The 25,972-nt window shown below is 43.8% G+C and overlaps 3 protein-coding genes and 1 pseudogene across 7 annotated transcripts; 2 read left to right on the forward strand and 2 right to left on the reverse strand.

Moving 5' to 3' along the window:
- Positions 1 to 7: 7 nt before the first annotated feature.
- On the reverse strand, positions 8 to 4,067 carry LOC124462143 (DNA replication licensing factor Mcm5 pseudogene; annotated as a pseudogene). Its single transcript, NR_174996.1, has 5 exons — positions 3,280 to 4,067; positions 2,591 to 2,732; positions 942 to 1,047; positions 489 to 546; positions 8 to 373 (listed from the first exon to the last, which is right to left on the reverse strand). The product of NR_174996.1 is annotated as a DNA replication licensing factor Mcm5 pseudogene (transcript).
- Positions 4,068 to 5,478: 1,411 nt separating this feature from the next.
- On the reverse strand, positions 5,479 to 6,990 carry LOC100285899 (uncharacterized). The gene is made up of 3 exons (NM_001372346.1): positions 6,561 to 6,990; positions 6,271 to 6,436; positions 5,479 to 6,143 (listed from the first exon to the last, which is right to left on the reverse strand). Exons 1-3 carry the CDS (start codon positions 6,972 to 6,974, stop codon positions 5,737 to 5,739), a joined length of 987 nt encoding a protein of 328 aa, NP_001359275.1. The 5' UTR covers positions 6,975 to 6,990; the 3' UTR covers positions 5,479 to 5,736.
- Positions 6,991 to 11,012: 4,022 nt separating this feature from the next.
- LOC103625864 (protein FAM135A) lies at positions 11,013 to 13,327 on the forward strand. The gene is given in 9 exon segments (XM_008646259.2): positions 11,013 to 11,042; positions 11,148 to 11,239; positions 11,702 to 11,768; positions 11,851 to 12,049; positions 12,052 to 12,101; positions 12,184 to 12,442; positions 12,520 to 12,725; positions 12,839 to 12,889; positions 13,036 to 13,327. Coding segments are annotated over 9 exon segments (1,245 nt in total). The 3' UTR covers position 13,327.
- A 10,053-nt stretch (positions 13,328 to 23,380) lies between these two features.
- On the forward strand, positions 23,381 to 25,129 carry LOC100273834 (uncharacterized). 4 transcript variants are annotated; one of them, XM_008683267.4, is made up of 3 exons: positions 23,381 to 23,902; positions 24,031 to 24,164; positions 24,276 to 25,129. In XM_008683267.4, the coding sequence occupies exons 2-3, from the start codon at positions 24,078 to 24,080 to the stop codon at positions 24,864 to 24,866; spliced, it is 678 nt and encodes a 225-aa protein (XP_008681489.1). In that variant the 5' UTR covers positions 23,381 to 23,902; positions 24,031 to 24,077; the 3' UTR covers positions 24,867 to 25,129. The 4 variants fall into 4 exon arrangements, with proteins under 4 accessions (XP_008681489.1, XP_008681488.1, XP_008681491.1 ...); XM_008683269.4 differs by having other exon boundaries at positions 23,395 to 23,742; NM_001245933.1 differs by having other exon boundaries at positions 23,655 to 23,832; positions 24,276 to 25,076.
- Positions 25,130 to 25,972: the final 843 nt, after the last annotated feature.

The following is a 25,972-nucleotide window of genomic DNA, read 5'->3' on the forward strand; positions in this document are numbered from 1 at the left end:
TACTTCACAAATTTAAGAATGACATTTATATTCAGGTTTATACAATACAAATGCAATTCCAAAATCATGCGGGACATCATCTATCATTTGATCTAAACCTCATAAGTAAAATCAAATGACCCATAAATATTTCCTCAAAATATCTGGTGTTCCTTGGGGCCTGCATCCCACGATGGCACGATGTTCCTCCCTCTACGAAACTAAAGAATCAAATGAGTAACAGAAATAATTGATCGATATAGGAGTCAAGATGTTAGGATGCGCTTAGCTCAATTCTGAAGCAGATGGAGTTTTGTGCGATCCGATTCAAGAAACCTTGCAGGCCATTATTTGGATCCTCTACTAAAGACATCTATAGGATATTTCAGGCACCCTTTCATAAATCAAAAGAATATAGAATATAAAATAACTCATATCGTTCAGAATTCAACATTCTTTTAAAAATATTCCAACCAAACATGGTACAATAATAATGAACAAACACGTACATCAATAAGTATCAACCGATTCCGTGCTAACTTTTAGCAGGAAGCTGTTTGCACTCACCTGCTAATAGGTAATTAGATAGTGAGTTTAAGATGCATACGAATTATTATCACATATTAGCAACTCCAAATCTGCTAATGAAACTAATATCAGCCCTTCACGCCCTTCAACAAATAATTAGCAGGTCCGTTTAGACCCACTCGTACTAATTTTAGCTGCTAAATTTTAGTGCTAATGGATCTGGACATGCCCTTACTGATAAAGGAAATGAAGAAGCAACACGAATTGAAAAGGAATGCCTACTTCAGTTTCAGGGGTCCATATTTGATACATATATATATGAAATGCAGTACGAAATTTATAGGGAAATTAAACATGACATGACTAAAGGGAACTGCAATTGGTTTGGGGTTGATGGATAACAATACCCAGTGCAAACATCCAAACTAACTCACCAATCCACGGATAGGAGAGCAGACATGATGTAGTACTTGTTGAACTCCTCTCCACCTCCTGGCCTCTCGAGGCCCACCAGTATTTCAATGTGTAAGTTCATGATCACTACATTGTGGGAATAAAACATGCCAAGACAGAGACGTCATCAGATGGTGCAACCCAGGCCCGATGTAATTATTTGACCAGTAACCCCACCCAATTTGATAGAACAGGAGCATAGTTTTTAATTTTCTAAAGTTTAAATTTTTTCTTTGGTAAGATTTTACACCTTATTCTTTAAATCGTTTTGTGCTCTTTATTATCTTTGGTAAAATCCCTTCGTTTCAGTTACTTATTGTATGTGGTTTATCAAACAAATATGGTGTTCCTGTACTACAAATGGTTTTACTGAATTATATAATACTATTTCCGTTCTCGAATATTTGTCACTCGCTAGTTCATTTTTTACTAAAACACGTACAAATGAAAAATGTAGGGAGTAATATATTTCTTGTGGTGTATTCTATTACAAAATCTGAATATTTTTTATGTGGCGCACTCTGTTATAAAATCCTTGATCCATTGTTGGCAGGGAATGGTCATGAACGCTAACAGCTATGGCAAAGCATTCATAGCAGACAAGAAATATGGTAGTGAGGTTCCATACACTTCGGACAAGGAGCATGAGCCACCACGTGAGCTGACCGGTGATCCTTGGTGATAGCTCTTCCACACCCACCGTGGACAAGCCATGCACAACCCAGGTCCCTCCAACCATGTCACCTATGGACGGTGGCCAGCCTCTCGACCTGGCCCTAGCGACCACCACAGAGGTGCCTACGCCTGAACCTGTGGCAACGCCCTACCATGGACAAGGATAGTGTTGATGCTTCTTCAATGGTGGACAATGAGACAGTATTTGCACAATGCCCAATTCGAGAGAGCCTAACAGCCGAGCTTGCAAGCTGGCACTCTTGACTCCTGTTGTTAATGGTTTTGTTCCAGTGTTGATTGCTGACAAGAAGGATGGTGTTACAGAGGCTTCATCTGCAACCTACAATGATGTTTATCAACCTCGTAGGGCCAGCTCTGCTCAAACTGCAAGCAAGGTTTGTGGCAAGGCTCTGCCTCAGTCAGCTACACCCAAGGGTCGTTAACTGTAGTGTGTTCTCTTTTAAATATCTTTAGTGTGTCATATTGTAATCAATTATTAGGCAACTTAGCGCTTATGAGAATCTCAGTCACAATAGTGGTTTAAACTATGTGAATGACAACTGGTTTATTTGAATCTCTACTACAACTTTTGCGAATCATTTTACATTTGGGTGCTTCAAACATCAAACTCTATACCAGAATTTCATCAAGAATGAAAAGATACATGAACTCTATTAAAACCAATAGGCTTTCTAAATATTGTAAAATAGTTAAATACAATTTCAATAATCACCACCAAGAACTGTATAACCAACCGCGTGAATTGAAGCATATGACTTATCAGAAAGCAACATATGCTTGAAATGGAATTTATAAGAAAAGATATACAAGTTAGTTTGGCTTCCAAACAACAAAAGAAATTTTTGTCAAATTAATTGGCTTGCCTGTATAGCTAGAACAGTTTATACTTTATACAGTGGATAATTATTGCATCAATAAATACATGTTTACGAACCTTAAGAGAGTCATAGCATCCTGCAATTGGATTGGCAGCTGCAAGAAATGAAGTCCCTAAAATGAGTACTATTGTAATGGCTGCTTTTGGCAATTGATATTTTCTGCTGCTCCATGGCCTCGGGAATCGCAGCTCTGGAATTCTATAAGAAAACATGGACTGGGTTAATGAGGTTTCGACAGAGCATACCAAGAAAGAAGATTTACTATGTCTATTCTAGTTTCACCAAACATATAAACTGGTGCCAATCTGTCTTCAGGTCGCATCTTATCAAATTCATCGATACAAACCACTCCACCATCACCCAAAAACCATGACTCCTTGTAAAAAAACTCAAGGGAACTTAACATCTAAGTAAAACAAAATAAAAAGCAATAATATGGTCTCTCTCTTTTTCCTGATCAGCATTAATTTGCTTATTGCCCAGCCTTGTTGATAAGGAGACGCGTGAAAGTTAGTTATCATCAAGAAGCCAAGGCAAAGTCATTTCTTTTTACCTAAAATTTCTGATCATTCCTTTTTACCTAAATAGAGCTTAATCGCTCCTTACTGATTCACAAGCTCTACAGGTAAGATGGTGATATAAAACAATATGTGATAGTGATATATACTATACATATCACCAAAAGTATGCACGACAAGCATGTACTTAGACCCTCCAAAATCCTAGTGCCCCAAAAACAACGTACCAGTGAAGGCGTTGTAGCTCAGGTCTAGCGCCTGCAGATGCGCAAGGCGAACGATGGTCGCTGGGACCTCCCCGCGGAACCGATTGGAGCTCAGGTTCAGCATACGCAGGAACGAGAGGTCCCCCGATGGCCGTGGAGAGCGTGCCAGTGAGCCTGTAGGAGGGCAGGCTCAGCGACACCACCTGGCCGCTGCCGCTGCACACCATGCCTTCCCATCTACAGACACCATCGCAGACTCGACACCTCCATCGACAGTGCAGGCGCCTCCACCTTAGATTTGGGCTGCATGATTCTCGTCGATTTGGGGCGAGGATAGCAGGGAGGGCAGGTAGGACCACCATCCCGAACAACCCAGCCATCACCATCTCGGCCGCCGCGCGCGAGGCAGGGGGAGAAGTGGTGCGGCTCAGCCATGGCCTCGACGTCCGAGTCCCTTCGGCGGACCTTCCATATCAGGCGCGGGCGCGGGCGCGGGAATGGGAGGAGGTGAGGTGGCGGATCTCCCACGCCATTTTTGTCGTGGGCCGAGGAGGAGGTGGCGGATCTCCCATGCCCTCCGGCCTCCGCGCATCCTCTGAGTTGCTGGTGGCGGAGCCTCCCTGCGCGGCGGTGGGTTGCAGCCGCGACATCCAGGCGTCCGTTCCGACGAGCCTCGAGGCGGGGAGCAGCGTTTGCGGGTGGGATCGGACGACGGCGGCATAATCGGGGTAGGGGCAGGGGGCGGAGTTTGTGGCCAGCCAGAATCGAGTGAGGCGAGGGGAGGCCGGGGGCGACGGTTTCGGGGCGCGATCTGGAGCGGGACTGTTGTGCGGGATCGGGGAGCGGGACTGAAATGTAGGATCGAACGACTAAGATTATAGAATGGTAGAACGGATGGTTGAGATCGCAGAATGGCAGAACGGCAGGCTACCCTTACCGTCTTAATAAGTAGTAGAGATAGGACCATATTTAGAGCCTCTCTTGGAGATGCTCCTACAGTCCAATTGCTGTGTACCGCCAATTGCCTGTGCACGGGCACAACAAACCAATCAGCCGGGCTGTGAAGGGTTGGAGCGCCAGCTCCTGCCACGGCACGGCGTCTAGCAGTCGCAGCAGCACTTCTGTTCCAGCGATGGCGCGCGTGCGCTATGGCCCTGGTGCTGGTGCTGCTCTCTCTTATCGGTTGGTGCGCGCGCGACGCTATGTCTGTAGCGGCGGGTCCGCGTGTTCTGTACTTCTGTGTTCTCAAGGAACGGCAGAACGGGTCGGTCACACGGGTTTGGGTTCGGAACGATCGAGAGGGCTACAAATGAAATTTGAAAAAGGAAAAGAACAACTCTTTTATCTGCGAAAGAACGAACGCATTTCATGAATTACAATAGGGACAAAACCAGATCGGAGCAAACACGATTACAATAACCAGTATTTAGCGGCTCACTCACTAGGACAGAACCCTCCAAACAACACTATGCACATGTAACGTTTTGCCATACGAGCTAGTTGAGCTACTTGCACGCTCTAGCGACTTTTACGTGTTTTAACATCCGGAAATTAAAAGCAGTTCCGCGCATGCTCTCTTTATCTCTCTTTCAACATTCGAGAAACTCGAAAGCTGAGGACGAACTAGACTACTATGGCAATCAGTTGATAACAAGAACATCAGGATAATTAAAATTAGCAAACTAATTTCTTATAATACGCTACCTCAAAAGCAACATCCATATCGAATTTAGCCCATCCTGCCGATATGGTCTCGTCCATTTTTGCCCGTATGCCTCCCGTAGGCACTGAAATTGGTACGATGCTTTCATTTTTCAGATATTCTTACTGATAGCAGTAAATAAGATTATCAGTAGGCGCAACTTGTGCGGCAGACGACACTAACAGTTGTTCAGTAATTTTTTGCGTCGGACAATTTAGTTTGAGGTTGTCAGTTGTCACCCCTTTCAAGCTTTTACTTGTGGCGACGACGAAACACACAGACTTTCGAAATAAGAATTGCTCGCAAGTTTGACAAATTCGGGCCTCACCAATAATTCCTCTGGAAGATAGAAGGTTCAGCACGGAGGTTGCGGTGGCCGCTCGTGGTTTCGAAGGCGGAATGTTCGTGACTCGAGAGCGATCGATCATCGTTCTCACCCATCGCCAGACTGCCCAGATAATTATTATTTTGGAGAATGGTTTTTACAGTATTTTTTATTGAATGTGGATACGTACGAGTGTGAGTATTCAAATTACAGTGAAATCAACTGTATCTATGTATGATCTAATTTTGGCTGCTATTTGGGGTTTTACTCTATGACAAAGCAGGCAGAACCATTATTCACCACTTTGTAGAACAACTAATTGCTGAATAATTACCACACACAAGTTTAAGAATCAACCGCGTGCTATGCAACGAATCAAAGAGAACAGATGCATTACAAGCAAAACACCCAAATCAAATGAATCTTCCGGAGGTTGAACACGATTTCCCTGTCAGTTGAACACGTCGCACTGCTTGCGGACGTTGCCCCGCCTGCCGGACTTGACCCCGACGCGGCCGAGCCGGACGACGGCGTCGGCTAAGGCGCGGTAGAAGGCGGCGGTGCTGTTGGCCAGCGAGTCCACCATGGGGCGCGTCCGGTTGTCGGTGTAGAGCAGCTGGTCGGAGCCCAGCAGCCCGCCGCCGTCCTGGAGGTTGCGGTAGTACTGGTTGTCGAACTGCGCCGGCGTGGCCTGGTCCATGAGCACCAGGTTGTCGGGCCCGCCGTCGGGGCACCTGCTCTCCAGGAACCGCGCGTACTTGGGGTTCAGCGTCGGGTCCGTCGGCTGCCCCGGCAGCTGGTAGCTGTACAGCCGGCTCGCGAACTTGCTGCAGTGCGCCAGCCCCACGCTGTGCGCCGCTGCTCCATCACAGACAGCATTTCATTTTCAGCGATCATGGCCGTTCACGTACGTACGCACGCATGTATACAGTACACAAAGCATAGAGTTGATGCGTGTGTTGTGTGTCTGACGACGAACGCGGACCTGAGAGCGCGACGAGGTCGGACATGTTGAGCCCGTGTGCCTTGAAGACTGCCAGCAGTTGGTCCATGGTCTGGTTGGCCTCGGGAAGCTGGCCTGGCACGCTGCTGGCGGTGGAGATCAGGCCGTCCAGCCTGCCCAGCTCCACTGGGAAGAAAGGCCCGCCACTCTGCATGCGAGGATAGGTTATATACTCCTACTCTAGAGTGTTCCCGTGCCTAGCTGCCTGGAACTAGCTAACGTGCAGGCATATAAAACGGTGACTTAGATGTTATTAGACGATGTATATGCACCATGGAGATGGCGTCCCGAGCGGCGATGGCGAGCACGTCGGCGCAGGAGACCGTGTCCGGGCAGGCGGCCTCGACGGCGGCCTTGGCGCTCCGCACGGTGTCGAAGCCTTCGGACGCGAGGGACTTGTTGTCGGAGGCGTCCTTCTCGGCCTGGTTGCCGGGCGTGGATTCGATCAGCACCGAGCCGTCGCAACCCTCGACGAAGCAGTCGTGGAAGAAGAGGCGGACGGTGGAGCCGACGGCCCGGATGGTGGCCTGCAGTCGCTGCTGCACCACGCCGCGCACGATGGCCTCCACGTTGGGGCAGGTGCTCGCGTAGTAGTCCTGCTTCAGGTCGGCCGCGCCGGGCTGCGCGAGGGACGCCACGGCGACGGCCACCGCGAGGACGACGACCGACGGCCTAGGCCTAGCCATCCTCTGCTCGTGTTCTAGCTATCTATCTGTGTCTATATCTACTACGTGTGCGAAACTGGTGGGTATATATCATGGGGTGTACACGTACACGTACACACCCCAGGATGTGACGTGAATTTCTGGAGTGATGAAGTGTCGAGCGTGAGGTACAAGGATCCGACGAGCACCGGCACGGAACAGCGTGAAGGGTTGACATTTGTGACACAGCAGAGAGCCATGTCATGGCCTGGTCCCGGTCGATGTGTGTCTGTCTGATCGTTTGTTTTGTGCTAGCTGTCTCAGGACTGACTGATTCTTGATGCGTTAAGATGAATGCTCGAGGAACATGGACTTGAATGAGACATGCGTGGTTGAAAATACTTGTATGCCTTGTGTGCTGCTTAGCTCATGCTAGGAATATCGCGTGATAACTGATTACTAGTTTTCCCCCCTTTAATTTGTGGAAAGGAACTGATTGATTTTACCATTGTTTGACCATACAAACGTATATATGTCACCTCAATATTATGGGTGGCACACGTTATCAAATCCAACTATGTAAGGGTTTTGCATTTTTTTTTATCAAAGGCAATATAAGAAAGGAAGATCTTATGGCCCATGAGTTGCTAAATCTCTACAACTATTAAGAGCGGACTGTAGACTGCCCCCGCCGCTACCCAACTCCTCCTGCTACCGCGCGCCCAGCCCCGCGAAAATCGCCGCAACCGAACGCCCGCTGCCTACCAACCGCTCCGTGCATGCCGCAACCGCCGCGATCCGCCCGCCCGCCGCAAATACTTACGTTCGATCTGTGGTGTCTCGAATCAACTGCCCCCTCAACCATCCTCGACCATCTGCTGCTCCTCCGCCGTCCACACGCGGCGTGCTGCTGAGACGCAACATGACAGCGACGGCATGGCTTCGCCGGTGCTCACTGCTGTCGCCGACAGCTACGACTGCCACCCCTACTCTATCTTCGCCGTCTCATAGGACTCCGTTGTGGCCACCGACCCGCCTCCGATCCCAACCTCCTCCAATATGTAACCGCATCTCCCTACCATCCCTTCTCCCCATGTTCGATCTGTTGGATGTAAACGATGATTCTTAAGAATCTTCCTCGGCCTCGACAACGGTGGCAAGACCTGCCTGCCCTCCCCCCATCCCCCGACCGATCGAGATGTCTTGGGGATTGGATTTGTATCCTAACTCTAGGGATTTCAGTGTCGAAAGGCAGAGGTAGTTTCTTTGGTTGCTTGTTAGACTGCCTTGTTTTACTATGAGAATTTTTGTGATTTTTCATTATTCTGTTCAGGGGTTACTTACTTGTCATTTGTCTCCGGTAATTATTGCTATTGTCAACAAAATTAAGATGATGCCATTATCTGCTTATTTTTTTCTTGCAAGGAATATTTGAAAATCTATCCTAGAACAATGGCACATACATGTATAAATACGTGGAGGATCAAATCAAATTTCCTGAATAACTGATTCATGTTACACAGAAGATATGTTTGGTGGTGTTCTCATCACAAGTTTTTTATAGACCTAAACACCAGATTTCATGTTTATCTGTTTGTAACTTGTTGTCTTCGACTTAAATATCATAATAATATGAAATGTACTTTTCCTTCTGCTTGCAGGCTCCCTTCGATTATTTATAACATGTTGCTCTACAGTCTGTTTAGCCTATTGACGATGCTATTATCTCATCACCATTGGGGATCAATCTAACACGACACATTTGTTTTGGCATAGCTTTCTCTTATGCAGAGCTTTTCATGTATATTAGTATGGTCTGATATTAAGAATTAAGATGGCCACTCCATACGCTAAGTGGACAACCATCTTAAATATTTGTTCTGCAGTGGGTGCTATCGGTACTGTTTTTGGAGAAATGGGAGCTCTCCAGCCAAGTAGGTTATGTGTGATGGTTTCAATGACATTGTCTATAATGGCCCTCTGCACTCTCAAGACAAACTGAACCGGTGATGTGGATATTTCATGGGTATACCTTTGGTCTGTGAACTATGTTCCTTGGTCTCATGCTGCTTCTCGACATATCCACATTGTTGAGTCCCTGGCGGTGTCTGCCAAGGCCACAAGGATGACTGCGACCTTCTCCATACCAGCAGACAAATGCTCGTAAGTCCAAAGATCTGAATAGTTGAGTTTTATTGTGCATGTGTATTGGTTCTTTGATGTTTCTTTTTCCTTTTTGCCACGTACATTATTGGAGTTGTAATTTTTACTTTGTACGACTTATTATTTAATTAACTGTTGGACCTAAGACTATAGGTTATGACTTATGGTATTCTCTACCTTGTTTCTTTACAGCTCATGGGGTTGAGTATGCATTTGGAGCACATAACTATTCGATTAGTGGAGTTTTGGAGGTGGAACCCGGCAGTGACCTGGATCCTCTCCAAGTCAGAGAGTTCATGGAGATTCGCTCATTAAATTACAATGGTGATACCTTCTGTTTGGTAGGTAAAAACTACAACCACTTCTGTGAGGATATCTGCAAAAGGTTGACCAGAAATTTTATTCCAAGATGGGTTAATCGACTTGCTACAATGTATTTTTATCAGTTGAGATCATCAGATAAAACGAAGGGGTGTGATTGTTGAACTCAACGTCTTTATCAGTTGAACAATTTGGAAACGAAAAGACACGAGATCCTTATGCATTTGCCTATGAATGATTGAAGCAACAACAACACTTTCGACGCCAACAGTGGGAGTTCATACTCAACTGTTCAACCAAGTAGATAATTGTATCCACTCTTTGTTTTTGTTGAGGAATGTATTATATGACATTAATCGTTTTTCAGTAAGTTATCTGGTGAACAATATTTCAGCAAGTTATTTGAGTGATTATATCTGTATGCTCCATATGAATGCCTTTTCATTTTAGTATATCACATCCGAATTACCAACCTTTATACTGACAGTGTGATAAGCATTGAACAAAAGTTTTTTATATGTTGAATATTCAACAATATGTGTATAATTTTATATATACATAAATATAATATTCTCATACGCGTGATTGATCCGTTGGTATATTGTTGAAATATTGTTTTTTACGATACATGTGCTGACATGACCATGCTTTGATCTGCCTGTAGGTTGAACCGTATAAGCTTTATTTCTTTTAGGCTCGACTATATGATAGCTGTTACTTAATCTGTGTTGATCTATGTAAATGTGGCAACACTTGGCAGTTTCATGCTTTTACTAATGGAGGTCTTGTACTGTTGAAATTTAGAGAAATCTTACATTTATGTTTTTGAGCACATATTGCTCCAACTTATATGTCTGCCAACACAAGTACTGACATGCGGATGTTTACTTGTTTAGATCATTGAAGGATCCGGCAAGGTTGCTATTAGAGGATGATTAATTATCTTACGTTATTCCAGTTCCCTTGGAGCACTTAAGTTTTTAATAACTAATCAGGTATTCGCAAGGTATGGACTCCAAAAGTTGTTTGGCCTAGACTGCTTGGCACTCACCTCAGACCAATCTCCACTTTACCCTGATCTTCCATCTAATATGGTATGCATAATCGTTTTAAACAAGTTTGAGTCAAGAAATTTAAGGGAAACCAGTGTGGATTTTATATGTACTAACTCATGTTGTCAGTTATGATAATTTTGGTGTCTTTCTTTTGGATTCTGAGCATTGTGTTGACTGAAGTAAAGATGCATAGTCTTGCTGATGGTGCTGTCCTATGGATGGGCTGCTCGGTAGCACCTCCAGGTGTTTGGTTATGCTGGTACCTGGCAACGCTCAATAGAGATCCTTGAAATGGTTGCCCACTAGGACCCTGGTAGCCAATGTTCTTGCTACAAGCATAATGGCAGTTCTTGCTATAACATCCAAAGTGGTATGAGCAAACAATTTTTCATACAGATTCACTGTTTGCGGTTGGTATATTGACTCTTCCATACATCAGCCTTTACACCTGATTTATTTAATTTTTCTTACAGGTAAATAGAGATCCTTGAAATGGTTGCCCACTAGGACCCTGATAGCCAATGTTCTTGCTGCAAGCATAATGGCAGTTCTTGCTATAACATCCAAAGTGGTATGAGCGAACAATTTTTTATACAGATTCACTGTTTGCGGTTGGTATATTGACTCTTCCATACATCAGCCTTTACACATGATTTATTTATTTTTTTTCTTACAGGTAGATACAAAGCGATCGACAACTATTCTTAGTGGAATACAACTCGACTTCCTTGGTTGCTTGAGCACAATGTCTACTTTTGATGCTGAAGTGTATACAATGAGAAGAAGTGGGCAGATTGCTAGGACCTTAATTTATGCTGCATCCACCTTCATGCTTCCTTTTCTGCTAGCACAACTCTCTTCATGGTAGGTCTGTAATGGATAGTAAATCAAAGTATTTATAGGCTACCATGGTTCAAAGTATTTATAGGCTAGCATGGTCCATGGGCATAATCAGGATTAGAGATAGAAACTTATTATCAAATAGCCAATTGGTTGTAATAGTGATGCAATCAATGTATCTCGCTTTCAGGTGCCCATCGAGGATGCTACAGGCTCATCGACATCTCGGGCAACACACAAACATTTTGCCACATGGATTTTTACATATTATAGTGATATTTGTTGTTTTATATTGATGTTTTATACTAATTTTTAACTTACGTGGCAACGCACGGGCACACAGCTAGATGGTGTTTTCTATTTGAGCAGTAAATGATGTTTTATATTAAGTACAAAGCCTGCACAGAACTCTGCTTCACGGGCTGAACTACACCGGAAAAGCATAGCGCAAATGAATGTTTGACACTGCTCTGTTCTGTAAGCATAGTTGAGTGCAAAGCTTGCCTCTGAAACATTTACTGATTTGAAGCATTTTGCAGATCAATACACAATCTGTTCAAGATATGCATATAGATGCTGATCCTTCACATGTTCCTGTTGTTCTTATAGAAAAACATGGCATGGTTGTTCCACAACATAGTTCCAACAAGGATTTGGCTTCGAATGCTTCTGAACAAAAAGATACTGTTGTGCTACCTAAACTACAAGGAGAGTCTCTGGTACCCAAAAGTAGTGCTGGTAAAAAAGTGGGCGCATCTTGCGAGCTGTCATTTTTGTGCATGGTTTTTAGGCAAGTTACATTCGTCTCATTTGTGTTTGACCTGATTTAAAAGTAATACTTATCTGAACCTTACTCTGATTTAAATAAACAGGGCCACCATTTGGATTTACGTCTTGTTAGAAACCAATGGCTTCTATTGGACCCTGGAGCTGATTGCCTAATGTCTGAGGCTAATGAAGATAAAACATCTAGAGACTTCAAAGAAATGGGTAGCAGGTTGGCCGGGGAGGTAATTGCCTTCCTGAAGAAGAAAATGGATAAACTTTCTAGATATGGAGGTTGCAAAGAGCTGAAGTTAAGTTTTGTCGGCCATTCCATCGGGAACATCATCATTAGAAGTGCCCTAGCAGGTCTCTTCTAACTTTCCTAACAAATCTTTTCAGGAATCTGATAGATATTTTGCTGATTTTTCTCCCCGTCTTAACAGAACCTGCATTGCAGCCATACTTGAAGAACCTCTACACTTACATGTCAATATCAGGGCCTCACTTGGGTCACTGGTACAGTTCAAATTCTTTGTTCAATTCTGGACTCTGGCTGCTGAAAAAGCTCAAGAATGCTCAATGCATCCATCAACTCACTTTCAGTGATGATCAAGACCCCCACAATACATACTTCTATAAGCTTTGCAAGGTACCAAGTCTCTCTGGAGTAACTCAGACCGTTCAACTCGTTGCTGATTTTGCCATATTCTATTTTCATCAAGATGAATTTACATTTAACTATTGCTCTTTTTGTTCATACAGTTGAAAACATTGGAGAACTTCAAAAATATCATATTGTTATCATCACCACAGGTTATTCTTTTTTCTCATCTCGAATAGTAATTTACTTGTGTACACAGAATTTGTTTTGCTGCACTAAATGATTTGGCCTCTCCCTATATAGTCCTTATAGCATGTCATGACTTGCGAGCAATGCACATGTTTTTCTCTCTTTCAAGGATGGCTATGTACCATATCACTCAGCAAGAATGGAGCTCTGCCCAGCTGCATCATCGGACACCTCAAAAAAGGGTCAAGTCTTCACAGAAATGCTCAACAATTGCTTGGATCAGATCCGTGCGCCCTCATCTGACACCCGGACGTTCATGCGCTGCGATGTGAATTTTGACCAGTCCAACCACGGACAGAGCCTGAACACCATGATTGGCAGGGCAGCCCACATCGAGTTCCTTGAGACCGACATCTACGCCAAGTTCATCATGTGGTCCTTCCCTGACCTGTTCCGATGACCAACAATGTCGCTCGTCTCTGTAATACTGCTGCATACCAAACCAACCAAATCGATAGCGCACACTACTGAGTACTGACTAGGCAAGGAAAAGTAATCTTGCATAAAGGCTCCCCCAGAATCCAACACCGCGACAGGCAACCAACACCGCGACAGGCAGGGTAGCACTGTAAAGATCCTAGAAGCAGCGGTTTTTCCAGCTTGCTAGATCTGATTCTGTATAAATAGTTGATTCTTTCGTCATTCCATTCATAGTGCTATAGATGTGCACCTTTGCTGTGAATTTATAATCCTTTGTCGGCTGGTGTATCTAACGCTTCGGTTTAGGATGTGCTGACATTCAGTGAGCTTATGTCCAAATAAGCCCCCTTTCTTAATGTTTGGTTTTAGTCACCTTGGTCTTTGTGCTGCTGTAAATCCAGGGTGTTGTTTCTGTTTGGTGAAATGACTGCTACATGAATATCTGGTTCTGGCATCCTGCCATAGCCGATCTTGCTTCTGCTAAGGTTATTCCTATCAGGGAGGATATTGGATAGGATCGGAAAAATATAAAAGATTTTGATTTATTTGGAATTTAAACCTATGGATTGGGTAGTATTGAGACAGTTTAAATCTATAGAAAATTTAAATACATCTTAATTTATTTCAATACACATGAAATTGAAATAACTGAACAATCCTATTTAATCCACATGAATTGAGATCAAAACGAACACGTCGCTTACGCTCGCGTCAGTGCTGCGTATGTGCGTGACATGCTGGCTTTTCCGGTGGCAGTCGAGACCAGCATGACCTAGAGTCTGGTGCTGATGTTGGCTGCACGTCTGAAGCCTTGTCCAGAAGAGAACAACCATGATTCTGGTATGCAGTTGACTGTTGAAAAGGCAGAGGCGGTTGGTCCTCTCAGCACCGAGTGATGGCGGGAGACTTCGCATCCGATCCCGGTCGTCGTGCCGACCTCCGGTGACTGGTGCTATGAGAGTGAGTTGTGCTGTGCCGGGCGGAGGGGCCCTGCTCTGCCCTGTCTGTCACCGCCGACGTAAACGTGACGCGAGGGGACCAGACCGACGGTAGCAGCCGGCCTACCGACGGGTCCGTCCGGGGATGGGGAGAGCGACAGCATGTTGCTGTTGCTGCAGCACCAGCTCCAGCTGGGCGAGGGAGCCTACCGTTGTTGAATAGAGCTTTGCAGTTCTGCTCTGACCGAGGACGGTTCTGCAAGGGTCGCTGGAGGACAGACAGCTCACGGCAGCGACGGGGCATCACAGGTTCGCAGACTGGTGGGTGCTGAATTGGCCTCAGCACCATCGTAGAATGGGGTCAGAAGCACGAGTGATGGGGTCTGTCCCTAGAATGGGGTCAGAAGGCTAGAATGCATCAGCTGAGCTGCACTCCACCTCATCCCTTCATACCACATTGATGCTCCACATTGTGAATCATCTTTGTGGAATGCATGGATTTTAAAATATTTTAGCTTGACTAACTTTTGTTAATGGTTTAGTATGATCAAGACATCCATTAGCTCCAACCAGCAAAACGTTACTGAAAATGTGATCAAATTTGTAACAGCACATTGCTTAGAACAAAGCAGCTACGTAGATTTTGATATAGACTTTTGTCATGCTACATTATAGGATGACATGAGTGCGAAGTTTCAACCCTTTTAAGATAGAAATATCTGTCAAAGACCTGCAAAACGTATTGAGGGTAAATTTAGATATGACTCTAAAATGTTTTGATATGGTTGTTCGATTGTTGGCCATTAAAGAGTCACATATGTCGAAAGATGAAATGATAAAGGATAAAAAACATTATATGGACATGCGCTTCTGGGTAAGTTTGTTTCCAATCAATAATATAGTAATATATAGTATCTATACATATAATCCTCATGTGGGCATGTATATATATTTATTCAGAGAATGGTTGGTTTTGGTAAACTTCTAAAGTACCATGAGGATCCTATAGCAGAAGAGTTAGCCAAAACACTCGACTGTTAGCCTTCATTGAACTATTATATCACTGGTTGTAAATATGTAAGTATGTGTTCATTTCGAATGTATTTATAAAAGGCACTTCGTTGCAATCCTAATGACTGATATTTTGTAGGTTCTTATGCCATGGAAATTCAACGGATGCTACGCACTTTTCGTAATCGATCATGGTAAAAAGCACGTAACTTTTATAGACTTTACACCCACTCAAGATTTGTGTAAACACATGCCATACAAGAGGTTTGCGGAAGCAATTATCATATCCTCAAAGAAATATAAGATTGCCTACAACAAGAAACGTTCTGGATGGGCAGAAGATATTTGTAAGTAGGAACATACAATTTGGTCTGGTGTTCCAATTGACTTGAAAGGGTATTTTCTCAATACCATGTTCTCGACAGTTTAAATTTTTTCTACGATAACCATTGTATATAATATAGTTGGCCAAACATTATTCTATAGGGTTAATACCAGTTACTTTGTTCTACAAGCTATGATCATGTGGGGGAGTGCTAGACGAATGAAATTTGATAGGGTGAGTGTAGTACGTTTGTTTCATGTTCAAACATACATTTCAGTTACATAATATAAATTTGACGTTTTGTTCTCTTATGTCTTTGTGTGTAGGATGCAAAGATTCTTCGAAGGAACTTTGTAATTGATCTGTTAAATTACGAGGACAATTCATGCCGCTATGCCATCCCTACAAACATACAACAACGACTTATCAATAACGCTAAAAAGGATTAGATTAATGTACGGTTATCGACATATTTGCCTATTATTAAAAAATTTATATTATCTTTAAAATAGTTTGTGCGATATTGATAATGTTTGTCACACGAATTCTGTATATTATAGAGACTATGCACGAGGCATGCAAATTAGCAAGACTCATACAAGCGCGGAACAGTGTGCTGATTGGGCAAAAGGGTAACTCATGCGTCTTAATATGTTTGGCTTCCGAACAAACTTTCTCCAGACCTCCAAAAAAATATAAGATCCGATCAGATATGTGTCGATGCTCATCCTAGCGTACTCCCGTTGCAACGCACGGGCACACACCTAGTATATATATATTGAGAACAAAAACAACTCTGGCATCCAGTAGCTCCTAATTATTATGTGTGTAGACTAGCCTGCACACATGTATTTATGCATATAAAAATATTGTTTGTAGTAGTCACCTATAGTTTAGTATCAGAAAAATCTTGTATCTGCATGTACTCATCTGTAGTCAAGCAAGTAAATACAATCAATCACCCTTTGTTTTGCTCAACCTGTTTTTCACCGTGTGGTTAAAGTCGACAGAACTATTTCCAATATTTTTAAGAACGAGGCAGCGAACCTGTCGGTTCTCATAGGCCTGTTAATTTGAATACAAATATACAATCACCGCCTTTCGCCTCTTTTAAAATAGTAGATGGTTTCGAGTGTATATGCTAGTATAACCAGTTCTCAAGCTATGTCAGTTGTCAGATCTACTTTATGGTCTGGAGCTCACGGCTCACATCCTAAAGATCGCAGCACTTTCAACTACTTACTGTTAACCACAAACAGAGGCTATTCCTGATATTAACTTCGACAGAGAAACAAATTAAACTTTGATTGGGCCAGCTTTTCGACATCGATGGCACCCCACGCGTGAGTCATGAACGGCGTTGAAAAAATGCATGAACCATCATCTGACACTCAATCTAATCAACAACTCCCTGAAAAAAAACAAATCCAAATAAACCTGCCGGTTGACAACTAGCTAGGCCTTTGTGAGTAAATTGCAAAATAACTCAGCGCGACTTTACGAAATCGTCCAAGTTTTTTTCCTGGGCAACCCGCCATGTGTTCGTAGGACTAGTTCTCGGCTTCGCTTTGAGAAACCGAGCAGAGCAAGCGGAGTAGGGAATGCATGGAAACAAGGTTTGAATGGCGTTCTACAAGTGTTGGTAATAAAGCATTGAAAACTGTAAGTCGAAACCCAAACGTGGTGGCCAAGGTAATCTAGCATGAGTAATACAAAGTCCAAACTAGTAATCTGGCTCGGATTGGTTGCTTTTGTTTGTTTGGTGACGTTGTAAATTGCTTTTAACGCTAAGGTTCAGTATGGTGTTATTTTACTGTTATAAACGTGTATATATATTTTTTGCTTTTAAGTAATGAAATTTAGCTCGCTCGTAGTCGTAGTGAAAGAATATATATATATATATATATATATATATATATATATATATATATATATATATATATATATATTTCCATCTGTAATTGCCAGTGATATTCGGCAAGAACCATTACCGCGTTGCTTGATTTGCGAAGCGTTTGACATGCACACACACGGTTTTACTGATTCACCCATACGACGAAGTACAAGTTTTACCTTCACTTCTCTTGAGCAGGGATGTAAATGGTACGGTAATCACATGTCCATATTTGAATTCGATCCATCTTGGAGGACTAATATCGGATCTGTATCCGAGTCTGAGTACTCAGTATCCAATCCGTATTTAATCTTTATTTGTATATGTATTCTAAAAATTAGATATTTAAAATATCGATATTCATTCAAATATTATCTGACACGGCTGGATAATATTTGTATCCAATTCAATTACACCCCCACTCTTGAGGCAAAGACCTGACCAGCTTCTGCATTCTTATTACTCTCCCCTTTCTTAAAATATAAGGATTAAAATATTCAAAAGTTTGTCAATATAATGCATCTTCGGAGAATTAACCCCCTCATAGCACCGATCACCACGCATTGTACGCAAGATCTCTCTATAGTTAAGGATTTGTTTTATTTCATAATATATTCTGTAATTTCTAAAAGATTTTAGAACATAGGGAATACTACTGTAATAATATTTTGACACTTCAACCAAGTTTCTGCATTAATTCTCACATGCCATCTCGTATAGTAAAAAGTCGTAAAATGCTCACAGGTCATATGTCCAAATCCATATCACCATTATTATCCATTTTGACCCGCCTCAATCTTGTCCATAATAATTAGATAATAATCATTAATCAACCTTATGCATAATCATTGTTTTGAGTTGGACTATTAACTTTTATTACTATTTTAAACATATATACATGCTATAGAGTCCACCTGCCACAATCTTGTCCATAATTAAGAAACTATATTCGATCTCACCCTGTGTTTGGAACCAAATCGAGCCTTGCGGACGGTCCGGCCCTGAGGCCGGACGGTCCGCGGTCCGGACAGTCCGCGTCTGGAGGTCGGACGGTCCGCGCGTGCGCAGAGGAGATTAGGGTTCCGAATTTTGTGTTACGGTTGTTAGCTAAAATCACGGGAAAAGCTCGGAACTTAGTTTGTAAAGGGTCAGACCCCCTCCTCTATAAATAGAGAGGTATACGGCCAATTTATCATCATCAATCGAATCAATACAACTTCTATTTCGTATTTATTTCCAGTACAATTAGGAGTAGTTCTAGTTTAGCCTTTCGATCCCCAAATTCTCCGCTTCTCTTCGACTCTACGTCGATTAGAGGAGTCTAGATCGGCCGGCCCGAGCCTAGACAACTCCTAGGATCTCTCCTCCCCGACGGGGTCCCTCCCGGGAGCGAGATCCAGGCACCGCCGGTGATCTTCCGCCGCCCCTGCGTACGCGCGAACCGTCCGGCCCCAGGGCGCGGACCGTCCGGCCATCAGGCAGGAGCCCTAGCTAGGCCTGCAAATGGGGTGGGTGTAAATGGGTATTTTAGGTGGGTTTAAAAAATGGTTTTGTTTTGGTGGGTTATGATGGGTTTTAATTATTAACGGGTTAGGTTGGGTGGGTTTATTTTATATTGCGGGTCAGAATGGTTGATACCCATGAGTATAGATGGATTTGTATAGGTATAGGTTTCCATGGGTATTCACCAATCAGACTACCACCCTAATCAGTACCATTTTATTTTAGGTTTATAGAAGTCTTTGATTTCTTTAGTCACACACATCACACTATACTATACCATTTTATCAGTACCATTTTATTTAAAAATGTGACCAACTATAAAGTTGCATAACTTTTTAAGATCTACAAATTCTATTTTAATAGTTTCTACATCTGATGCCGTTTACAAAATTTGAATTTTAAATTTGAAAACTTCACACGAAGTTTTCAATGATAAGATGATTTCAAATAAAAAAGTTGACAATTACAAAGTTTCATTACATTTCAAGACCTATAACTTTTATTTTGGTGGTTTTTCCATCCGAGATAGTTTGAAAAATTCAAATATAGTTTTGCATGACAAGATGATTTTAAACCAAAATATTGTCAACTACAAAGTTTCATAACTCTTGAATACCTACAACTTTCATGTTGGTGGTTTTTTCTTTTGAGGCTGTTTTCAAAATTCAAATTTTAAATTTTTTAGATTCAGACATAGTTTTCGTTGACAATATGACTTCAAATGAAAAAGTTGTCAACTACGAACTTTTATAACTTTTCAATATCTACAAAGTTTATTTTGATTGTTTGATCATTTGTTCATCTCACATGATAGTTCTAACAATATGCACAAATTCTATACATATCTCTCGTAGTTCCATAAACTACGAGAGAGATATAAGTTTTATGAACAAATTTATTTTTAGTTTGTCATATGAAGAAATGTTCAAAATATAAAATGTGCATCATGATGAGTTATACAAATTTGTGGTTGAAAACTTTTTCATTTAAATTAATTTACTGCTTTAAATGTGATTTTTAAATTGTCTTTGCCTAGTGTTGGAAAAACCCACGGGTTTTCCATGGGTTTCCACCCAATTACGGGTTGGTTTGAGATCAATAATGTTATTGGATGGGTTGGGTTTAACTTCCTTCTAGTATTTTTGGTTGGGTGTGAGATGGATATCAAAGTAATTAGATTTGGGTATGAGTGGGAGTGGATTGGATTTTTTGCCATTAGCAGGCGTAGCCCTAGCCGCGCACCAGGCCACGGACCGTCCGGCTCTAGGCCGTGGACAGTCCGCCCCTGTGCAGAGAGTATCACCGCGTCTCGCACCAGGCCGCGGACCGTCCGGCCCCTGCGCGCGGACCGTCCGCCACTGTGCAGAGGACACCACCATGGTTTTTGTTGAGTGTTTGGCGCTCCAAAAAGGCGTCAACACCCTGTTTCCTGCAGGATTGCTGCCAAGCATGCCTCGCTCTTATCATTCCTACTACTGTTTTAGTTCTGTCGCGGGAGCTATCCGTGCAAGTTCGTGCATGATGAACGGCGCACCGAATTCACGAGACAGCTAGCACGTAAAGGCGAGGGAGCCCTTTCGTGCCCCGGCTATTACGTGCCAAAGTGACAACTTGTTCCTCGCGGGGTATGTGTGTTACGGCGAAAGGACACGTACGGATGGCACCATGCATGGCAGCGGATTTCACCCCCTTCCACAAACTTTCTGCCGTTCTGCTCCTTTTTTATCCCTCCATTAAGCTTGCCAACTTCCATTTTCTATTCCACGGCTCCTTTTTTCAGTCAAACATTGTGGCATCCCCTATAATATTAGGTGCATTGGATAATGCTAATAAAGTACCCCTCCATTTTTTTTTATTTTTCGCGGTTTAGCGAACGACGAATAAACGAGAATAGAGGTAGTACACATTAATTATAGGAGAACAACCGTGCACATGTTTGTTTGTCCTCACTTCAACCTAAGTACGAGTAAATATGTCTGTGTGTTATAACAAAACGTATTACACTGTTATTTGGATCAAGACACACCAATAATAATGAACTCCTATCTTTGTCAGATTTAATTAGGTTTAGCCAACCTTTTTAATTAATCAAGATAAATCTAAAGGTCTACAATAAATAAAAAGTGTAACAACAATATAATTAATAATTCATTGTGGTAAATTGATGGACGAAGAATGTCGCAGCTTATGACTTATGGATGGTCAACTCAACTTGAATCGATCTGGTCCGACTAATTCAACGGGTGGGTACGAGCCATAGTTTTTAATCCGCAACAATCTACGGGTCAGACACAGGTCATGATTTTTAACATAGAACACGACCCAATCCGGAAAAAAACTTGACCTAAATAAACCTGAATGCTATAGGAGAACAACGTGCGCTAGCTCACCTGCATGTTTGTTCGTCCTCACTTCAACCTAACTACGTAGTTTTATTTTTTATAATATCTACAAGTAAATATGTCCTTGTGTTATAACAGAACGTATGAAACTATTATTTAGATCAAGGCACGCCAATAATAATGAACTAGCTATCTTTATCCAACAGTGAAGCACAGGCCGACCCAATCCCACATTAGACATGAGTGGAGTATAGACTATACCAAACAACTCACGGCTCTCGATATTAAACCAACTTTAACCTGACCTGACATTTAAACGGGTCTCATCTCGGCGAGATCGGATCGGAAGCCACACAAAGTAGCACGACGCGAGACGTTACTGAGCATCTGCAATGGCCCAGGATGACCGGGCCGGGACCATGGGCCGGTGATACCATGTGGGCCCAACGATGCAGCGGGTCCCGCCACCTGGCCCGGCTGCTCCTCCATCTCGCGGCAGCGCGTGCGCGGCTGTCGGCCGCCTCGCCGTCCGTTCTTCCACCCCGTTCCCCCACGCTCTACAGCGCCGCTGATTGAAAAGACCATTTCTAACCCTACACTGCTGCACTCGGTTCTAGAACCACAAGTGAACCCATAGTATCGTGCGTCCTTCTGCAGGTGTGGCCACTACAACTACCCCATCTGTTAACCAATTGGGTGCTGTGCTGGCCTGGAGCCTGCTTGGTAGTATTGTTGAATATATAAAACTGCTGGAGTGATCACTACACTCATCTCATCTGGGGCATTGTTTACTTGCTTCACAGGCTCCTGCATGCATGGTGTGGCGCTGCCCTTTCAGCTCATCTTTTCTTGGAACCGCACTTGGGCATGCACGGCTACCTCCTCTAGGCACCATGTGGAGGATGAGCGTGACTGCGTGAGTGGCATGATGGACCGGTGGTTCAAATGGGAAAGCCACCTTTTTAGCTGTGGGTTAGTTCTTTTTTAACACGCAGTTTGTCTGGTCCGGCGCCCTTTTCCCTTCTGCTAACACTAGATTACTAGCTTCCCACTGCAATTAGGGTTGGAGTGTAGTAATACTAGTACCTCATGACCGGGGACCGCGAGGACGGAGGAGGAACAGGAAGAACTGCAATGGCTGGACTGCAGGACTGGACTGGACTGGACCACTTGCATTGCCGGCCCGCGGCCGGGTCCTCCCATCCATAGAGCGCTGCACTGACCAGTGACCAGAGGGAGAGGAGAGGACCCCCAGTCCTTGCCCCCAAATCCTGCACCATATCAAAATGTTTCAGGACTGTTTCTTGCGTCATCATGATCTTCTTAAAATAAAAGGCAGTCAAACCGGAGTCAATCAGGCGTGCACTGAGAAGGAAATCTTCATCACTCGGCTAGTACCGCATTTCATGCCCAGATCGATCCCATGTGTCCGATTAGTAGCCATTTTTCACATCCAGTGATCTGAGCTTGACATGCTAACACCTTCCTTCTCGTCTAGCTAAAAAGACATGTTAACCGCTCCAGTTGAAAGAACACGGCGATGGCAAAAAAAAAAAAAACCCCTCCTGTTCTACTACCACTTCGATCACGACGATGGTGTTCTGGAGCGTCCCCTGCTTGTACCTACCCACCAAAACCCTAACTTGGAGATGGGAACATGAGCGACGGTAGAGGAAAAGGACTGCCCGGTATAAAAACACGGTTCAAAGCTGTTGCTGTTGACGCCTTGTTGTATATACACATTGAAAGAATAGAGGTCCACCACTGACGTATTGCTGCCGTCCAAAAGCCTATCCTTTCACCTTGCATTCGGCTGGCTCACAAAAAGCTTGCATTCATCACCCCTCTTTTACCGGACACTCTTTTGCAGTAATTTTCTATTACGGCCGAATGATTACGCAAAGGCGCGTGTAATTTGTGTGCATGGTGGTCCATTTCTTGACCCTGTAGGACAGCAGCAGCAGCAGTAGTCCTGTTTCCCTCTTGTTCCTGGGACCTCTGCAGGAACAGGGGTGGTCACAGTGGTGTAGGCTTTTATCGTTCGGCTTCGGCACGCGGCCTAGTTAAAAATACGACCACTGTGAAAGGAATCTTGCATCGTTCGTGTTTTGTCCCCTGCTGCTCTTTTTCTTCAGAGTCTAGAGAGAAGCGGTTCAGACAGACAGAGAGAGGCAGGAGCTGCCCTGCACTGCATGCTTGCTCTGCTTGTGGATTGGATTGGAGTGGAGTCGGAGATGGTCAGATGGATGTGTATATAAGGGAAAGCTTGTGGCCTTTGGAGCCATACAATGATCAGGAACTGGGAGTGGCAAGCGCCAAGGAGTAGTTAGAGCTCAGTAGGGATACAGCAGTTTCTGAGTCACTTCGTCTCTGACATCCACGAGTACCAGCTATACCAGTTTTGATTCCACTCTGATTTGCTCATCAAGCGTCAATGCTCCCTCCAATCATTCTTAATCTCAGGAAGTTAGCAGTGAGATGCTTTCAGTCACACTTGTTTTAGTCTTCTCCTTTCAGAAGGCTGATAGTCTTAGCCTTATACCGTTGGTCTTCTCTATTTCTCTCCTTCCTCTGCATGCAATGTTGCATTTCTCGATTCCAGTTCAGAGACTTCCATTCCTAGAGTTGCGTGGTACTCACCTCTTGTTTAAATCCACTTCATTGCATGCAGGTTGAAAGAGATAGGAGTGAGAGGCAGTTCCCTTCCCTACTCTCACAATGCCCATGGAGCAAGCATCCAGGCACTGCGATAAAGACACGCTGAAGATGGCCATGCTGAAACACGAAGAGACTTTCAGACAGCAAGTAATAAAGCTCAAGAACTCAGAGAGATTTCCAGAATTTGTTGAAGCTACTACAAGCCTCCAGAAGAAAAGCGCAGTACTCTGATCGACGTCTTCTTGTCTGATGCCACAGGTTCACGAGCTCCATCGCTTATACAGGATCCAGAAGCTCCTGATGCGAGACCTCACACGGGAGCTCAAGCTCAAGAGCCAGAGGAGCCTGCCCACCACCTCGCCGAACGGCAGCTGCGCCGAGTACAGCAGAGGGGCTCTCGGCATGTGCGCCTACGAGCGCCTCTACGCCGCTCTCGGCCGCGGCGGACACGTAGCAGCAGCAGCGACGCCGACGCCGACGCCGCGCACCGCTCTCGGCCTCGACGTCGTGGCGCCAGTCGTCGAGTACGTGCGGAGCGCGGAGGAGGAGGACGACGACGACAGGGCGGAGGAAACCGACGAAGACGCGGAGCTGGAGCTCACGCTCGCGGTGGGCGGAGGCGGGGCCAAGAAGCGGTACGACGAGTACCCGTCCGGTGGGGAGAGTCTGTCTTCGTCGTCCACGGAGTCCGACGTGCTCACCGTCTCCGGCCGTGAGTGGCGTCGGGCGCGCGGCACGCCGTATCACAAGATGAGGCCGGCGACCGGGCTGGACGTGGTGCAGGTGGAGGACGACGTCGGGGTGCCGCCGCCGCTGCTGTTCCACTGGCTCAGCCTCAAGATGGCATGACGCGATGCGAGGAAGCAAGAGCACATTGCATGTGTGTTCGTTGCTGCTTGCTGTGTCAGGGTGTTGACTTGCTACTGTTCTTCAGTTGAATGCTTTTGTGTGTTAGGTTTTAGTGGTGGATCAAGTCTAGAAATCAATAATTGGCTGGCTGTTCATGATAACATGTAGGAGAGTCTTCCCTAACATAAGCCGGGTGTGGGGGCCTTTCAGATGAAGCTGTGTGACTGACTTTCTGCCAACTACAATCTGCAAGTGTTACCTTCTGCCCTGATCGACGGACGTAATACTGCAAGACTTCAGTCTAAAAATACGAGTAAAAATGAACTTCTGACAGTTTTTGCAGATCAAGTAAACAAATAAGTGCTTCTTTGGAACATAGCAAAGAAAAACATGGGAAATAGGAAAAACATAATAATATACAAATATTGTACTAGGATTGTAGATACAGAAGTATATAAAAATTGTAGAAATTTTTATGGAATAGCCGTTTGGATAAGTCACGGAGAAACCATAGGAATCCTAACAATTTTTATAGGGTAAGTAAACTGCTAAAGATAGACTAACGAAGTTGTTTTTTTTCCACTAGTTGATCAGACATGGCTAAAATATTTCTTTTACATACAGGCACCGCTATTATCTAGTAGCAGCAGCACTGAGTTTCTCATTATCCGTGCACACAAATTTTACCAAAAAAATATGATTGGACCTGGACGCTAGAAATCCATTGGAACTATGCCGGCTATGCTAAATTAATATTAAACAACTATATAGATAGTCGGTTTGTTTCTTAGCCTTTGATAATGAATATATGACAATTTATAATTTAGATTACTCGAAATATTTACACGGTTAATTTACTATATAATAAAATAATATTTATCAAGGGATGACTCGTAAGCCGAATCGAATCTCATTCTTAAGCTCATCAAGTGAGCCAAGCCCTATCATGTGGTACAAGTAGCGCCGCTGGCCAACGACACTGCCAAGTAATGTGCGACATTGCAGCGTTGTTTAGATGTCTCTGATTTGCCACTTTCAAACTTTTCAATGTATGTTTTGTGTTTCTTTTGATTTGATAGTTTGATATTCTTCTTGTGGACTTGTTC

This window comes from Zea mays, chromosome 5 (assembly GCF_902167145.1).
Source record: "Zea mays cultivar B73 chromosome 5, Zm-B73-REFERENCE-NAM-5.0, whole genome shotgun sequence".
In the NCBI taxonomy this organism is placed as follows: domain Eukaryota; kingdom Viridiplantae; phylum Streptophyta; class Magnoliopsida; order Poales; family Poaceae; genus Zea; species Zea mays.

Bases quoted from the DNA above. Each gene is read 5' to 3' on its own strand.
- LOC100285899 (NM_001372346.1), bottom strand. From the start codon at position 6,974: ATGGCTAGGCCTAGGCCGTCGGTCGTCGTCCTCGCGGTGGCCGTCGCC. The intron at 6,437-6,560 runs GTGCATATACAT...CCTCGCATGCAG, and splicing joins CTCGGGACGCCATCTCCATG to AGTGGCGGGCCTTTCTTCCC. The intron at 6,144-6,270 runs GTCCGCGTTCGT...GTGATGGAGCAG, and splicing joins CGACCTCGTCGCGCTCTCAG to CGGCGCACAGCGTGGGGCTG.
- LOC100273834 (XM_008683267.4), top strand. From the start codon at position 24,078: ATGCCCATGGAGCAAGCATCCAGGCACTGCGATAAAGACACGCTGAAG. The intron at 24,165-24,275 runs GTAATAAAGCTC...CTGATGCCACAG, and splicing joins AAGAGACTTTCAGACAGCAA to GTTCACGAGCTCCATCGCTT.